Genomic DNA, 18938 nt, shown 5'->3' on the forward strand with positions numbered 1-18938 from the left:
AAATTTAAAAAGAGTATTTTATTTGTATTTTGGCCATACTAGAAGTACTCATTTATCACTTTTTCAAAAGCTAAACAATGATATATATGGTAAGTCAATATTATTTTTGAAATTTTAAGAAAAATCCATGTTATTTGGACATTCAATAGAGGTAAGTGTAATTATTGTCTTAGAAAATACGTAGCTCTGGGGATGGTTTGTAATAAGATAATTGAAAATAAAAAATTGTTAAAAAACGCCAATAAGGGAAGCTCAGATCCTCTGCGGTTCCCTCAGGTTCCTTTAAACAACAACCAATAATACTCGACACGTCACCCATCCAAATCTCGCGCCATTCCCCACAAAATCACTCCACCGAACCGTGACTGGCGATTAATGTCTGAACACGAAACAATTTTTTATTCACTTTAGACAAAAATTTGTGTGTGAAATGACGAAAATCACCCCTAGTTCAACAGTAACGTGGGTCGCTCCAATGGGATGATCAGAAGAACTCCCCGCCAAAGAAAAGGACCGGTAAGCAAAGATCGTTGACTAAAACACCCAATAGCAGGCTAGAAACCATTGAAAAGCACGAATACTTTTATTTAAAGTTTAAACTAGTATAAATGTATGTAGACGTACACATATATGTCATGTATTTATATATATATACATACAGTTTTGTCAAAGTAGTATCTAGTATGTGACGAACATGAGCATGAGCATGAACATGAACATGAGCATGAGCATGAACATGAACATGAACATGAACATGAACAGTGAGGCTAAAATACAATACTATAATTTAAACTAAAATAGTGGTAATAGAGGAAGAACAAAGTGGATATAAGAGGGGCAGTGGTTAAATTAATTAATTTTGTGGGGCATAATTAATTAGAAACAGTGTACGGAAGTGGTAATAGAAAACAGGGGTTATGAAAGGGTGAAGAAAAGGAAAGTGGTTTTGTGAAAGGAACGCTGAAACCAGAGGAAGGTGTGGTGACCAATTGATCTTTCACGGAAACCGAAGGCCCACTGGCCAACACCAAACCATCATCACCATTTTTCTATATCAAATTTATATAGATCTATGTATATATAAAGCCACCCAAGCCTTACTCTTCTCTCATTCATTCATCCCACTCCTTTGATCTTTCTGTGTGTGAGTACCGTGTGTATTGTTACTCTATTTATTTCATTATTTTACTTGGTTTTTTTTGTTCTTTTCTTTTCTTTTCTCTTCTGTGGTTTGGTTGGTTGTTTTGTTGATAATGCTTTTTGAAAGGTAAATTATATAAGGATATGCGTGTATATTCCGGTTTTGCAGGTGTTTTAAGTTAGTCCATATCAATATATGTCGGTGGCTGAAATAATATTGTGTCGAATTAAATTGTCTTAATAGAGACTTTGTTGATCTTGAGTTATGGAGAGAGATGGTTTTTATTTCTTCTTTCAGATTTCATTTTCAGTAGCTTTAGGAGAGATAATTTCATTTTCAGAACACACTAGAGAGACTAATTTGTCGGTTTTGTGAGATCTGGTAATTAAGACTTCGTAACTTCAAAATGGTAAATATTTTATTAATGTTAAAAGATTCCCGCAATCTCTTCGTCTTTCTTCGTTTTTATTTATTCTGTAGGATTATCGCAATCTCTGTTTAACTTTGATTTTTGTGGCAACTAAAATCAAAGTCAGAGGTTTCTTGGTTGAAAAGTTGTGGTCTTAATTGAACTTAAATTTAACATTTATTGCCCTGACATATTTGGATGGTGGACATAATCTGCTTATTTATTTACTGCCGGAGATTTGACTTCTCCGACGAGATTAAGGCGGGCGGAAAATATATTGACTCAGAAATATATATATATATATATATATGTGTGTGTGTGTGTGTGTGTGAGAGAGAAAGGAAAGTACTATACGGTGTAGAATTTTCTCACCAGCATTCCATTTTGAGGAGTTAGATGTTGGGAATACCATTCTAAGTTTGAGAATTTCTCAGCCTTTTTTCTGTATAAATAAATTCTCAGATGGAGCTGTAAAGCATTCATCTCTAAACCCTTTTCTCTTTGCTTCTTCTACTGCTCTTCCTCCTCCTTGTGAGTAGTTTAGTTTATGCTTTCTGATTAATTAATTTTCTCTGTATTGGGTCCTTGTCAAATCTTCCAATTTCATTTAACTTTTCTTTTTCTCCCTTCCAAACGGCCTTGCTACCAGATCAGCCTGTTCTGCTTCTTATGAACCAAAAAAAAAAAAATAAATAAATAAAAAAAAAATCATTAAATTTCTGTTCTGTCTCTCAGGAAAAAACAGAGAAGAAAACAAATCAATCATGTTTTCGTTTCTTTCTATTTCTCAGGTGTTTTGAGATAGGAAAAACAAACAAAGATTAGATCCTGTGTTGGTTGAATAGTCACTTTTATTAATAGTTGACACAGATGACATGTATTTGTTTTGATTTCGTTTTATCTGATATTTTAGTATATAATTCTCTTTGAACATTCTTATTTTTGTTTGGAAAGCTATTAATTCGAACTTTTCTGGTAAACCAAGCATAGTTTTGTATTTTAACTTGTTTTTCAATACTCTGCATTTTCCGAATAGAGAGTAGATATTAACTAGTTTCACTGTATCAAAGGTTTCTATTAGAATCCTTTTTAATTTGGGTTTCAATACTCTCCCACATCTATCCGTTTATGTTTCTCCAATTGAATCTAATTTTTTAAGTCACACATTAAATTATTTACCCAAATCAGTTACTTAACACATTAACCCTAATTAAGCTGTCAGATCAAGCATTAGTCATGGGGTTTGGTTGGTATGTATCTATTGTCCTTGATTTACGTTGATCTAATAAATATAAGTAGGTGGGCGGTTTGGTAGGTTTTGAAAATATGACATAGATCCTCCTCCTAATTAGGTGGCCTTTATTTTATTTTATTTATATTTTATTTTCTCATACTGCTTTTTATAAGTATAGTTTTGGATAAACCAATGTGTATGTATGTCTAACAGTTTGTCTCTCATTTGAAGGTTGTGTGAAAATTCGTAACCAGAGGACATGGCTGAACGTACTCTGACTCGGGTTCACAGCCTCCGTGATCGCTTGGATGAAACTATGTTTGCTCACCGTAACGAAATATTGTTGCTTCTGTCAAAGTATGTATTCCCTCAACGTTTTTCTGGTTAAATTTATTGTTTGTTATGAAAAAACCTTTTTTATTTTGTACCTCATTTATGGTTCTTTATTGTTAATGTTAGATAATTAGATCAGAATTGAGAATTTACATATATTCTATGTTTATGTGGGGGCTTCTTGGAATTGCAGGATTGAAAATCATGGTAAAGGAATTTTGAAACAACATCAGCTTATGGCTGAGTTTGAAGAGCTTCCTAAAGATGCCCAAGACAAATTGCATGATGGTGCATTCATTGAGCTTTTGAAATCAACACAGGTAAGCTTGATTGACACTTGAATTAATTCTTTGATTTGGGTTATACTTAAATTATAATAAACTGTGTGAGTGAATCTGTTAATTTTTTTTATAATTGATTGTTTTACAACAGGAAGCAATTGTCTTGTCTCCATGGATTGCTCTTGCTGTTCGTTTAAGGCCTGGTGTCTGGGAATACTTGAGAGTTAATACTCAGGCCCTTGTTGCTGAGGAGCTGACTGTGCCAGAGTTTCTGCAATTCAAAGAAGAACTTGTGGATGGAGAGTAAGTTTGAGTCTGGATTATTATTTCATTTAAGTTTTTTCTCTTTGCTTCTATTTTGTTTATTGATTGATGCTTGTTTTGATGCACAGCCGCAACGGGAACTTTGTTCTTGAGTTGGACTTTGAACCATTCAACGAGTCTGTTCCTCGCCCTACTCTTTCCAAGTCCATTGGCAATGGGGTTGAGTTCCTCAACAGGCACCTCTCTGCAAAAATGTTCCATGACAAGGAGAGCATGTTCCCACTCCTTGATTTTCTTCGAGTCCACCACTACAAGGGAAAGGTAAAATTGTTTTCCCTAATTTATTTATTACAATTTGATGATAGAATAATGGTAGAACCCAAATGAAAAAACATTGTTTTTCTTGTACAAGAATTATTGTTAAGTTTCAAATCTGTCCTAGAAAAAAAAAAAAAAAACATTGTCAAGATAGGAAATTCTTTATGGATCTCTTTAAGGTATTCTAGAACATGTTCATTATTGTAATATATGATATTCTGTGCAGACAATGATGTTGAATGACAGAATTAAAAGCTTAGATTCACTCCAATCTGTTTTAAGAAAGGCAGGGGACTATCTTACGACACTCACACCAGACACGCCCTATTCTGAGTTTGAACACAAGTTTCAAGAGATTGGTTTGGAGAGAGGTTGGGGTGATACCGCTGAACGAGTATTGGAAATGATCCATCTGCTTTTGGACCTTCTTGAGGCTCCTGATTCATGCACTCTGGAGAAATTTCTTGGGAGAATACCTATGGTTTTCAATGTTGTTATTCTTTCTCCCCACGGTTACTTTGCTCAAGATAATGTTTTGGGCTATCCCGACACTGGTGGCCAGGTGTGTTCATACAGAAAATTATGTAATCTTCATTTTTTTTTGGCATTATAATGCTCATAAACATTAACTTTTGTCTTTTGATTTTGTCTGTAAAGGTTGTTTACATTTTGGATCAAGTGCCTGCTATGGAGCGCGAGATGCTTCTACGAATAAAGCAGCAAGGACTTGATATTGTCCCTCGCATTCTCATTGTTAGTATTGCATTAGTTGTATTTTTTTTTTCCTTTTTTCATTGATTTGTTTGTTCTTATTTTTAATGCACTATGATGCTATTGTACCTAGGTTACTAGACTTCTCCCAGATGCAGCAGGCACCACTTGCGGTCAGCGTCTTGAGAAAGTTTACGGAACAGAGCATTCACATATTCTTCGAGTGCCCTTCAGAACTGAAAAGGGAATTCTCCGCAAATGGATTTCACGTTTTGAAGTGTGGCCATACATGGAGACTTTCTCTGATGTAAAAAGTTCTATCATACTAATTTTTTCTACCGTTTTCAGTGTTCTTTCTACAATTTATTTTGTATCAATTTTGTCTAACCTTAATCTTCTAAATTGTGCAGGATGTTGCACATGAAGTTACCAAAGAGTTGCAGGCAAAGCCAGATTTGATCATTGGCAACTACAGTGAGGGTAACCTTGTTGCCACCTTGCTATCTCAGAAATTAGGTGTAACCCAGGTTTGTGCTATAAGTATTATTCAAGTTTCTTTTCTTTATCTTCATTTTGCAACCAAAATGTTTTGTAATGCGTTTGCTACCTTTGCAGTGTACCATTGCTCATGCATTGGAGAAAACAAAATATCCTGATTCCGATATCTACTGGAGAAATTTTGATGAAAAGTATCACTTTTCCAGCCAGTTTACGGCTGATCTTATTGCAATGAATCAATCTGATTTCATTATCACCAGCACATTCCAGGAGATAGCCGGAAGGTATAACCTATTTTAAGTAACTATATAATTTCTGTGTCAAATATCTATTCTATGAGATCTAAACTTCTATCCATTACATTTTCCCAGTAAGAACACCGTAGGACAGTATGAGAGTCATACTGCCTTTACCATGCCTGGGCTGTACCGTGTCGTTCACGGGATTGATGTGTTCGACCCCAAATTCAACATAGTTTCGCCAGGGGCCGATATGTCCCTATACTTCTGTTATAAAGAGCACGAAAAGAGATTGACGGCACTTCACCCCGAAATTGAAGAGCTTCTTTATAGTTCTGTTGAGAACGAAGAGCATTTGTAAGTTTCCATTCCTTTTACTACTGCATTTTCCTCCGTGTGTTTGGATAACTGCTTACTGATAAGTTGTTGTCTTAACAGATTGGTGTTGAAAGACCGGAACAAGCCCATCATATTTACCATGGCCAGGTTGGACAATGTGAAGAATTTAACAGGACTTGTTGAGTTGTATGGTAAGAATGAGAAGCTCCGTGAGTTGGCCAACCTTGTTTTGGTAGGAGGAGACCGGAGGAAAGAATCAAAGGATTTGGAAGAGATAGCGCAGATGAAGAAGATGTACGATCTCATAGAAAAGTACAAGTTGAATGGTCACTTTAGATGGATTTCTTCCCAGATGAACCGGGTGAGAAATGGTGAACTGTACCGGTGCATTGCTGACACAAAGGGAGTTTTTGTGCAACCTGCATTTTATGAGGCATTCGGCCTGACTGTGGTTGAGGCCATGACCTGTGGTCTTCCAACATTTGCAACATGCCATGGTGGTCCAGCTGAGATTATTGTTCATGGAAAATCTGGTTTCCATATTGATCCTTATCATGGTGATCAGGTTGGTGACCTGCTTGTCAATTTCTTTGAGACTTGTAAGCAAGACCCTTCTCATTGGGACACGATTTCAGAGGGAGGTCTGAAGCGCATTCAGGAGAAGTAAGCATGCATAACAAGCTTTCATTAGACTTGAAATTCTATAAAATTATTTTGCGTAGTTAGGTAAATCACTTACTGATCCTTTTTCTTTGCTTGGTTTTGTAGATACACATGGCAGATTTATTCTGAGCGGTTAATGACACTGGCTGGGGTTTATGGGTTCTGGAAATATGTGTCCAAACTTGATCGTCGTGAGACCCGCCGTTATCTTGAAATGTTTTATGCTCTGAAATACCGCAAGTTGGTATGCTCCTTTGCCTATTCTCTTCTTTGTCAAAAGGATTCTTTCACTTCACATTAGGATTCTATTTTTTTTTTTTTTTTTTTTAAATGTTTTTGCTTTTATTTTTTTTTTCCTTTTTGGGGTTGGGCTAATGATGATCTTTGTTGTTTTCAGGCTGAGTCAGTGCCCCTGGCTGTTGAGTAGATGAAAGGAAGAATATTTGGGCTGGGGAAGTGGAAGTTTCTTGAGTTGAATAACTCTCACCGTTTGAGATTGTTGGAATTATTGAAGAGGCTTCTGTGTTTTCCTTAATTTTTTGCTTTCCATATTGGCAGTGCTTGAACATGTTTGTTTCTTTTTTGTTGTTGTCGTCAGTCACACTAAAAATGTTGACTTGTCGATTTTTTTTTTTGCATTCCCCTTTTGCCTTTATGAGATTTGAAGATTGAATATTATTAGACATTCTGAGTAGTGAGTTATTATATAAATAAAGTCGAATTTAAATTCCCACATTATAGTTTCGTATTTTTTTCTTTTGTTGTGTGTGATGGAATTTATTGAAATCCAGTTTCATCCATCTTTTTTATTGAGAAAAGTATTACTTGAAAGAGAGAGTTTACTTGGGATGTGGACAGGGTCTAATTACTTGTATGAGTTACTTGTGTTTTGAATGTTACCAAATAATATTCTAGTTGGACTCCATCCCACCTTATTTTTTCTGTGTTTGGATGCAACTATGAGCTAGGGACCAAAGTAACAAGTAACTAGCTATTATATGTAAACCAGGTTCAAGGAACAGAGTTATTGCTTTAGAAAAGACCTTCAATTCTGGTCACTTCAGTTCCTTTCAGGACCCTGTTCTTTGTCATTTTCTAGGCCAACTCTCTATGAATGAATGCACAAGTTAAGGCCGAATTGATTTCATATTTGGAGAAGCAGTGTTGATTTACAAAAACTACGCGAAACCCTTATTTCCTTTTCTTGGATAATGATGTTTTTATCTTGTGAATTAGTACCTTCATTTGTTCTGAGTTTGGATGAAAAATGGTGGGAAGCAATGTTGGTGAAAAGGGAGGTTTAGTTGTTTTATGGAATAACTCTGTCATCATTTGAGATTGTTTCACTTCAATGGGAGCCTATCAATTCTAGTGACAAGAGTTGAAATGTTGCTGTCATTTCTTACCCCCACCCCCCCACCTATTGTGGTTTGAATTTATTTACTTTTACAATCTGAATTGCTATATCTACAAAAATAAACTTCTTTTTTTTGACTTTGTGCATAAGAGTGGAAACTACTGACATGACTTTGGACTACTAGCACTTATCTAATCTACCATAATGATGGAAAGCAATACATGTAATAGTTATTCTACCTTTCCCATATTTTCATTTCATGGCTCATTAATTTAATTCTTCTATAGTTGCCACAATTTTGTTTATCCCCTTTATTTTTGTAAGTCGGTGCTATTGTACTTTTCCTCCTCCACTCATCTTGCATCAAGCCTGTTTTTTTTTTTTTTTTTTTTTTTTCCCTGAATGTGTTGATTTTGTTGAAGAACAGATGTTACAGTATACTACTGAGAAGAAGTGGCAGAAACCTCAGGTACACCCCAAGATCAACCAAAGAAATTCAAGAGCAAAGCTACAAACATAAGAAGTGAATGACAGGAATCAGTACCTATTAAGAAAATCAGACAGGGAGATGCCCAAGGTAGAAATTCCTGCAAAACATGCTTCCATAGCCTGTTTTAGGATGTTGCTAAACAATTTTCTTAGCCTCCTACGTTACCTAATGTTTGCTAAGCTTCTATGGGTACGTTATCCGGGCCTATCGATTAATTACTCCCCATCTTCTTAACTGTGTGCTTTACCAACTGTGTGCTTTACCTCCTTGTCAATGATGTTTTTTTCTAGCTTTACCGCTAAGCTTTGCATATTTTATCACCACAAAACATTTAGAGCAGTACAGTAATCCGTCTCTCATCTCACCTCCTAGCAAAAAACATAAGACACCTTGTGCAAGAAACAAATATCCTACAAGACTAGTATTGAAATCTTCAAGCAGAACAAATGTATATGTTCACAAATTCTACACTTCTCCCAAAAACTTAGTAGAACATATATAATGAAGACACAAAAAATTAATGCTAATATATACTATAATAAGGGAGACTGTAAACCAGATGGGAAGTTCAAGGATTAAATACCTACCAAAAAACAGAATAGTATAATAGTTATATAATGGTTATATCAACAAGAATGAAAAGGCACAAAATGATGTTGGGCCTAGGAGATCTTTTGCAGTACCTGACCAAATTGCAAATGAATTTCCAGAAAAGAAATATATATACTTTTAATTTCAACACTCACTCACACTCCTAAGCACTCAGTTACTACACTCCTAGTCTCCTACTATTCATATGATGATCTTCATTACAAAGTAAATATATATGAGTAAATGTTATGGATGACAAAATTTATCCTCAACCATCATCCAAAATAAAATAAAAATGAAGACAACAAGAGTTACTAACCAGCTAAAAAAAATGCAATAACAGTAATTCCAACACTGAAATTCCAATAATTATATTAAATAATGCTTCAAGTATTCAACTCTCCAAAGCAGTAGTTGTCAAGGCAAACGAATCATAAGCAAAACTTCTAAAGTACACAGAAATTAGGTAATGACTAGTGACAGTACTTATGCACCTTCCTTTCGTGCCAAAATAACTTGGCCACGGCTGCAAACACATGGGGATCATGGTGGCATCTTTTTTATTGCATCCATGCTCTTGACACTTAGGCAACATATACTGCTCGCTACTCTTTCAGCAGCCTCAGTCTCCTTCATCCAAGCTTCCCTGTCTATCGCCAATCCCTCCCTTTGCAGAGTCTTAATACCCCTTTCTATAATCTTGTGAACCATAGCAGTATTCCCATTAGCTTCCTCTAACTTTGCAGCAGTAATCCAAATTGCAAGCTCCTCCTTAGGGAGCTTCTCCCTCGCCTTATTAAGAACCCTCTTGGCATTATTATAAGTTTCCAGCCTCACAAGAGCAAGCCATAAGTCCACATTCAAGGGACAGCATTGAACGGCCCTCTGGAGCAAAAGCCTAGCATCCTCCTCCTCATTGGCAAGCTTCACAACCGCCTTCCAGAGCCAAACAGAATCAGGTATATGTTCAACCCCCAGTCTCAAGATCCTATTTTTATTAGCCTCATCGTCTTCTAACTTTGCAGCCTCCATCCACTTCACTGAATTGGGAATCACCTTCAAACCCTTGGCTATCAAAGCCTTGGCTTCGTCAGGACTTGCCAACCGACACATATCCAACCAAACACCATCATTCTTGGGGCACTCCTCACAACCTTTCTTTATTAACTGCCTGGCTGCCTGAATCTGACCTGCAATTTCCTCCAATCTCGCAGCTGCAATCCAACCATGAGGGTGCGTTGGATTGGTCTGAGTAAACGACTAAGCAACAACCTAGCTTTTTTGATAACCGATATCTCTATACGTATACCACCAGTAATGTTCAAAGTCCTAAGAAGATCGATCAGATACCCCATCGGATCAACAACAGTCAATCCTGTTACGGAGTCAGAAACCCTATCCGACTTCAATGATAACAATGTACCCAACGCAGACAAATCTGTCACATTCTTCGGATCCAGACTATCCCCCTCAAACTTGTTTTTCTTATTATTCCTCAATGAATAATAATCTCCAATTTCGGGAATACTATCCCACTCTTGCGCTGGCAGTGTATACAGTTTCCTCTTCAAATCCGCAAACTGTTCAGTGATGTTTATGTTAGAGGCCCGGTACTTCTCAATCTCTTGCTTCAGCCTCCTATCCTTCCTCCTGGAATCCATCCGCTCATCAATCGCCTCCCACATTGCATCAGCTTCCTCGTCATACTCTGCTGATACAAACAACCTGGCATCATTCCCCTCATACTCATCATCAAACTTCTGATTCTCATCATACCCCTTATCGTCAGCTTCCTCCTCCTCCTCTTCTTCCCCTTTTACCCGCCTGCGACCAACCCCGGCACTCCTGCACCGCCAATTGTGATGGCAGACCGATCAGGGAGGTCAGGGGTAGCACGAGCTGGACCAATATCAGACCGGGTGGTGAACCCAGTAGCACCACGGCCCAGTCCGGCAACGTAGTTCGCCGGAGGTTCAGTATTGAGGAACTCTAAACTGTTCTTAGGAGGCACGAGGCCTCCGACGAGAGGGATGTGTAGTGTGGAAGTCGAATTGGGTTCGACGCCGGGTTCAGAGATAGGGATGGAGTCATCGCTTGCGATTAACGAGCGTGGGGACAAGAAGCGGCGTTTGAACACCATAACTCAGTTCTGTGCTTGGGAAAAGAAGCAGCAAAATTAAGGTTTGGAAAACCTGAAACGAAGCCAAGCAACCGCAGAGCCTTGATATCTGTTTGTGGTGCGGGAGGATTTCACATAAATTGGTTTCGAAGAAGGATCTCTCAATCTCATATGATTGAATGGGTGAGATTTTAAAAAGAGTCTGGAATGGGATGGGATTTCATAGGGAATATAATAATAACAAATTTCGATGAAAATTTTGAGAATTTGACAAGGTGATGGATAACTATTTTAAGTTACTAAAATATAAAAAAATAAATATTTTTTCTAAATTTCAATTCATTCCAAACGTGAATAAAATTTTAATTTAATTACAATCTAATTCATTTTTCAACTCTAATTTTAAATCCAAAAAAATTGATTTCAAACAAATCCTAAGGTTTCCATCCTTCAAACTTATATTTTTCATGTCTTATTCTAAAATTATACAAAAAAATAATAATAATAAATAATATTTTTTTTTTCTAAATTTCAATTTATTCCAAACGTGAATAAAATTTTAATTTAACTACAATCTAATTCATTTTTCAATTCTAATTTTAAATCCGAAAAAATTTGATTTCAAACAAATCCTAAGATTTAGGAAGGGTAACTCTCTATATGCCTTCCTTATTTATTATTTTCTTAATTTTGTAATTACATGTGCAATTTAATTACATCATATTACTTAATAAATTAAAGAGTTTATATGGATAGCCTAAAAAAAAAATAGGTTTGTTATTATATTTTGGAGATGATTGATACATTTATTTATATAGCTTGGATTAGATAATTTATATTTGGATGAGTTTTAATTTTAAGTTGACAATAAAAAGGATGGGTCTAAATTATAGAGTAATGATTCCAAAATGAGAGTTAATTAATGAACTTTTTCACGAATTAACAAACTAAATTGAGGAGTGTTTGATATTGGTTTTATTTATTTTTCTTTTTCTACGCCCAGATCGATTTGGTTATTTGTCAAACATATATGCCCAGACTGAGTATTTGCAAGAGTCATATTTTGAAGCACGTGTATTACATGCTGATAATACACGCGTATGCATGTGTATTATGATTCGAATACAGCACGTTGTAACGGGTGTAATCAATTTCTTTTTTTTAGGTATTCACGCATTAATATGTTAGAAGAAGATAGTTACATGGGGATGAAAAATGTAAGGGTAAAGTACACTAATACCTCTTGAGGTTTGCTAAAAGGACACATAGATGAAACTTATCCCATTTTTGGACAATGATACCCCCTCAAGTTTGATACTTATACCAAAGACACCCCAATGATAATGAATTGATATTTTTGCCCTTTGACTTTTATATTGACCAATTTCAATATTGAAATTACCTATCTAACATTCTCTGCAAACCCATTCTTTCCGCAATGTAAACTGAATACTCTGTATGAGATACTGCCAGTTTTGGAAATTGATATTGGTTATTTTCAGAAGAATTTTGGAATAAAGATTATATAATGAACTTCTACAGGTGATGTGTAATTCATAGTAGCAGCATCAGTGAATCACAAATTCAAGCTTGATACAGGGTTTTCTCTTTACCTAGACCTTGCTGTTTGTTTTTTTATTTCAGTGATCACAGTTGTTTTAAGTATTGATGATTAAATTTAGCACGGTTTGTAGTCATAACTGTCATATGTATCAAATTGCCAAGATTGAAATTGCATGGAAAAAGATTTGAGAAGACCTTTTCGGTTCTATTGTGTACAGTAAACAGTAAAGTTTTAGAGAGATCGGACAAAAATGGGATCTAAGGTTGGATATGGTTTCGAACTTCCTTTTTTTTTTCTTTGTTTTTTTTTTTTCTCCAATCAGCTGTTAAATAAATGGTGCTGCTCATGAGTTTGTGCCTAACTCTGTGTGTGCTTTTTTTTCACCAATCAAATGAACTAAATTTAACCTCCAAGCTTAAATAAAAGTGACCTAACCAACAACGAGCTGGTGAGATATGACGAAGGACTGAATAGCTGTTCTCGTTATTGTGACATATCATTTGCAAGATTGAAGTAGTAAATTTTTAAGTGGATTCATTGATCCACATAATTTTATAGGATTGGGAGAGCAATTTGTTCCATGCCATCTAGATGATGGATGATTGTTTCACTGATATTCGCTTTTGTTGCACAAAGTATACAACGTCCAAAAGTTCCTCTTTCCAACACCAATAGTTTACATTGCTGACGACGACCTCAAACATTACACCAACAGATCCACTGCTTTGAGCTCCGATTGGCCGACGGTGGAATCGCTTGGTGCCTTCATCTCTCTTTTTCATTGCCTATTATACTGGCGAGATCGTGGCGGTTGTCAAGTCCGACAAGAACGTTGAGACCTTCTGTGGCCAAGTAGCCGCCATCATAGTTAATGAGGGCGACATCGGAACAGCCATCGCCGAAACGGAAGACGAACTCGACCAAACCAAATCGAAGGCCTCTTGTTCATCGTCAGATTTGATTCACCGGTGCGATTCATCCCGCTGTAGCTTCCGCTGCCTCCTTGTGTTTGTATATACATATATGTGTATATAAAGTATTGGAAGGGTGAAGGGGCGGCTGGTGTTGGCGCGGCAAGAGAATGCAGATGTTGTCTCGCCACCACCGTACTCATCCTTCACCGGACAATTTCACTGTCGGAGTATAGAGAAAGAGAGGAGGGGTAATTACAGGAAGGAGTAATATATATATATATATATATTTGCACAGATGGGTATATGTGTCTATATCGGTGTACAAAGAGAGAAAGGAGAAGGTCAATTAGGTCATTTAACTGTTTTTGATATTTTATTATTAAAATTAATCAAATGATGTAGGGTAAATTAGACCTTTCACACGTTTTTAGACTATGTTTGGCTGTCAAATTTAACAAGGGGGTGTCATTGTCCAAAAATTGAATAAGTTTCATCTGAGTGTCCTTTTGGCAAACCTCAGGGGGTGTTAGTGTACTTTACCCAAAATGTAATGAGTTGGGTTGGACTTGAAGCAAAAGTTGCTGAGTTAAGCACGGGTTGATGTGAAACTCGATCCAACTCGTTGAGTTGACCTCTATTCAGCTTTAGCAATATCCCCTTTATATCTAACTATCTAAGGATGTGTTTGAATAGACAGGGGAAAAAAGAAAAGAAATGATAGTATTAGTCATGAGAGAAAAGAAAAGAAAAGAAAGTATAGTAATAATTTCTATTAAGCTATGTTTGGTGTGAGTGAATGGAGTCAAATGAAGGTGGAATGGAATGCATTTGTTTCCATTCTCTTGTTTGGTGTGTTGCATTAAAAGTGGAATGGCCATTCTTAGGGAATGTCCATTCCATCAAAAAGGTGGGAATGCTCATTCCACTTCTTGAGAGGTGGAATGACCATTCCATTCCCACTAAGAATTAATAAAGTAATAAAATAATTTAAAGAGATAATTCTCGCATACACACACTATATATATATATATATATATATATATATATATATATATATATATATATAATATGTATCTATATGTTGTTTGTTCCCCCTCTCTCTACCTCGTTTATTTTTCCTCTCTATTATCTATTTCCCTCGTTATTCTTGTTTGGATAAGATAGAGGGGAGAAAAAAAAAGAAAGGATAGTAAACAAATTACTTTTTTATCCTTTCGTAACCACGGGACTTGAATGGAATAATAAATCTGTATATTGATTTGTGGAGATTAATTTTGGTATTATCAAAATACTACTTAAAATCACTGTGCTTTCTCTCATATCTTCTCAAAATTGAAGAGAAAACAAATAAGAGACCCAATCCTTCCACTTAACTTATCCAAACACAAACTTACACTATCTTTTCTTTTCTTCTCTCTCCCTATCCCTCCAAATCAACCCTACCAAACACACCCTAAGAGCATATCTAATGGCCGCCCATATTCAAAATATAACAATGGATGAAAATCTCTTCTTGGTTTTAACTTTTATCTCCTACGATATTACACAAATATATGATATATCTATATGTAACACTGGATATTCTCCTTAACTAGGGTTCCCTCCAACTCGTTCTCTCTCTTCTTGACTTGACCTAAGGTGCTTCATCTGATTCCTTATTAAATTCTGTTAGATCTGTACCAACAAAATTGGTATTCTTCTTCTGATCGTCAATCTTTTGTTCCTTTCCAATTAACCAAACAACCCATGATGTTTTTAGTTGGTTATTTTGCGTTTGATAGCAAAATGGCAAAGCTATATATATTTTCTATTTTCCTTATTCATATATATCAGAAGCAAAGTAAGTTCCTTCTGGATGCTATCAGGAAGGTACCTTATAGTTCAGGATTCGGTTAATTTTTTCCTTTTATTTCTCAATTTGGTCGTCTAGAACAATTTCAATCAAAGTTAAGAGGGTAACTTTACTTTTTAAAATTTAATTTTTTTCGAGTATTTTTCCTATTTATTCTGTTAATTATCTCACTGATTAGAGTCTCTGAGCAATATTTATATCCTCACAATGCTCTTGGTGATATTCTTTTGGGGTATAATATCAGTCTCAATGGCTGTGACACATAAATGAATGGTTTGGAGTTATTGAAATTTGTATCTTAATGACATCTCAAAATATTTCTTAGGCTGTAACAGTTTGAATCCTCAAGCTTTTCACCCTAATTTCTTTTTTAATTTTACTTTATTTGTTGCCTTGGGGTGATAGATTTTTTTGGAAACCCGTGCATATTTGTATATGTTGAAATTCAGGTGCATTAGGATAATTTTATTTATTTATTTATTACTAGAATAAATTTTAACCCAGCAAATATATATATATATATATATATATATATATATATATATATATATATTATTAATATTAGCTTGTCCAAAAATATATTAGCTTACCTCATTAACAATTCTTAGATTCGTCCTTAGTTCTGCACATCCTGAAGTTAAGACTCATAGATCTATTGAGGGTTCAGTTCGTGTGGGCATTCATTTCCATTAAAAAAATTTATTTTTGTATTTTATATCTCTAAATTTTTATTTTTTTAAAAATATATACTCATAAAAATTTGAAATTGCTCCACCGAAATTACAGAAAAATCCTACTATATAAATTCTCCCTTCCCCACAAATGATTTTTGGGTCCATCACTGGTCAAGACAATGATATATGTCAGGAGGAACTTGCTCCGAATGTTTTCTTAGATCATACCTTTTCGATTCAAATATATTATCCGTTCAGTCTTTTAGTTTGTTCTCTTTCACACTAACACACACACTACACATTTAAACTTAAAAAAAGTTCAAAACTAGAGTAATTTCTTGCTTCTCAAAATCTTATTTGCTCTTCAATTCTTCTACCCAAAAAACACATGTTTTTCAATCATTGGATTTAAAACAATCCCATTATGAAGCAGAACAGAGGTCTTTGATTACTGACACAATAGAACTAGAATGATATGGTTTTTCAAGCATTGGATTTATGTGCTGAAGATTCATTATGTAAATTGGAAAATAAAAGCAATACAAAAAGTCCTCTGTGCTTTAAAAATTTCAGCAATCAACAGAAAGGACCATGGTATATGTTTCATTTGTAATCATAACTATTTTTGTGGGTTTTTTTTTTTTTTTTTTTTTTTTGGGTGCCTTTGACATTCAATCGGCCAGTGGTAATTGGGCCAAACAATTAAACAAAGGCCTAGATCCAGTCCAAACCTGTAACGATATCAAAACACAAACTTTTTCACATTCTAGCCGTTTGGAAGGCTGGCGTTAAATGGCCAAAATTTTGGTTTGTTCTCTCTCTCTCTCTCTCTCTCTCTCTCACACACACACACACACACATTTTCTCAAAATCTTATTTGCTCTTCAATTCTTATACCCATCTTTTATCTGTTGTGTTAAAACAGAAAAATGGAGTCCCCCACCAGTACCATCAAGAGCCCAACAGATCAAACCTCCATAAATCTGAAGAAAACCCACCATCATAAGACGATGATCACATGTACTCTAGTCGTCGTCTCTCTCACCCTCATCACAATACTCCTCACTTCACTCCTCACAAGAAGACATCACTCTTCTCCTCCTACACAAACAAAGGATGGTCACTCATCATCATCATCATCTTCACCACTACTCCGTCCCATCATCTTCATCAAGAAAGCTTGCTCAAACACTCTCTACCCTTCTTTATGCTTCAACACCCTCTCTTCTCTTCCTCTCTCCAACATCAACTCCACAACCCTCCATCACATTCTTGAATTTGCCATCAATCGAACAATGAATCGGGTCGCAAAAGCTCGACATGTTGTGGGTTTTTTAACCCTTCAAGAATTGAATTCTCAGGAAAAGAATGCTCTGAAAGATTGCTTGGAGATGTTGGACCAAACCCTTTATGAACTTGGACAAGCCATTGATGAGTTGGTTATGTACTCTGCTTCAATGGGTCATCATCGTCATCGTCATCGATCATATGGTAATCTCAAAACCCTACTCAGTGCGGCCATGACAAACGAGAACACTTGCATTGATGGGTTCTCTGATTTGGAAACTTTAAAAGGTCAAAAGGGTGGTCACAAACAGTATCTCCAAAACTTCTTGACTCCTATCTCTCGCATGATCAGCAATTGCTTGGCCATTATCAAACACATGGAGACTATAAATCATGAAGATCAAACCCTCGACAATCAAAATTTGTTGATTAACAGGGTCCCAGAAAATGAGTTCCAAGCATGGATGATGACAAGTGATCATAGAAAGGCGATGAAAAGTGCATTCAGAATTAGGCCAAATGTTGTCGTTGCCAGAGATGGGAGTGGAAAATACAGTACAATTGGAGAGGCTGTGAGTATGGCGCCAAACGCTAGCGAAAACCGTTATGTGATTAAAATCAAGGCAGGAACATACAAGGAGAATGTGGAGATCCCCAGGGAGAAGGTTAACATCATGTTGATCGGAGATGGGATGAATTCAACGGTGATCACGGGGTCTAGAAACTTTGTTGATGGATGTTCCGCTTTCAATTCAGCTACCTTAAGTAAGCTAGCTAGCTGCATTTACGTTTGCATTTTCCTTGTAGAGTTTGTGCTCTAAGAATGTCACCACGTTTAATTTTCTTATGTTTTGATTCAGAACTCTGCATAATCAATCTATATAGGACTAACTGTGTCTTTCACCAAAATTTTTGCAGCTGTGGTTGGAGACAAGTTCTTGGCTAGGGACCTCACAATCATGAACACAGCAGGTCCCAGGAAGCACCAGGCAGTTGCTCTAAGAGTGAATTCCAATGCTGCCTTCTATCGTTGTAACTTCACTTCCTATCAGGACACCCTTTATACTCATTCACTGCGCCAATTTTATCGCGAATGCACAATCCAAGGCACCATTGATTTCATCTTTGGAAATGCTGAGGCAATCTTTCAAAACTGCCTCATACTTGTTCGTAAACCCATCACTGGTCAGAAGAACATGATCACTGCTCAGGGGAGAGAGGATCCTAATCAGAATACTGGCATATCATTGCAGAACTGCACCATAGTTGCTGCACCAGACCTTGCTGCTACAGAGAGGGGAAACGTTACGACATTCCTGGGGAGGCCATGGAGGAACTATTCGAGGACTATGATCATGAAGAGCTATTTGGGGGACCTGATACACCCACGAGGTTGGTTTAAGTGGGATAAATATAGCACTTTAGACACCGTAGAGTACATCGAATGCATGAATTTCGGACCTGGATCAGACACCAGAAGAAGAGTTAAATGGCCAGGCTTTACAAAGAATTGCAGTGAAGACATAGCAAGGAAATTTACGGTGGGGGAATTCTTACATGGTAGAGATGATTGGTTAGAGTCCACAGGTTTTCCTATTTTTGATGGTTCATAAACTATATAGGTCATTTAAGAGAACTACTGAAATTTCTCAAGAGGCTA

The 18938-nt window shown here is 36.2% G+C and overlaps 2 protein-coding genes and 1 pseudogene across 4 annotated transcripts; 2 read left to right on the top strand and 1 right to left on the bottom strand.

Moving 5' to 3' along the window:
• The first annotated feature begins 985 nt into the window (after positions 1-985).
• On the top strand, positions 986-7163 carry LOC132277003 (sucrose synthase-like). 3 transcript variants are annotated; one of them, XM_059778691.1, is made up of 14 exons: positions 986-1144; positions 3016-3141; positions 3311-3437; positions 3550-3701; positions 3791-3983; positions 4207-4542; positions 4638-4733; positions 4825-4998; positions 5102-5218; positions 5307-5473; positions 5561-5785; positions 5867-6430; positions 6536-6674; positions 6828-7163. In XM_059778691.1, the coding sequence occupies exons 2-14, from the start codon at positions 3044-3046 to the stop codon at positions 6855-6857; spliced, it is 2418 nt and encodes an 805-aa protein (XP_059634674.1). In that variant the 5' UTR covers positions 986-1144; positions 3016-3043; the 3' UTR covers positions 6858-7163. The 3 variants fall into 3 exon arrangements, with proteins under 3 accessions (XP_059634674.1, XP_059634675.1, XP_059634673.1); XM_059778692.1 differs by lacking the exon at positions 986-1144 and adding an exon at positions 1924-2081; XM_059778690.1 differs by lacking the exon at positions 986-1144 and having other exon boundaries at positions 2950-3141.
• Positions 6734-11200, bottom strand: LOC132277004 (protein STABILIZED1-like; annotated as a pseudogene).
• A 5720-nt stretch (positions 11201-16920) lies between these two features.
• Positions 16921-18891, top strand: LOC132278380 (pectinesterase-like). The gene is made up of 2 exons (XM_059780172.1): positions 16921-18043; positions 18197-18891. Exons 1-2 carry the CDS (start codon positions 16921-16923, stop codon positions 18889-18891), a joined length of 1818 nt encoding a protein of 605 aa, XP_059636155.1.
• Positions 18892-18938: the final 47 nt, after the last annotated feature.

Source organism: Cornus florida, unplaced genomic scaffold, assembly GCF_030987335.1.
Source record: "Cornus florida cultivar Cherokee Brave unplaced genomic scaffold, ASM3098733v1 CherokeeBrave_3.0.0_Hap2_Chr10, whole genome shotgun sequence".
Lineage (NCBI taxonomy): Eukaryota > Viridiplantae > Streptophyta > Magnoliopsida > Cornales > Cornaceae > Cornus > Cornus florida.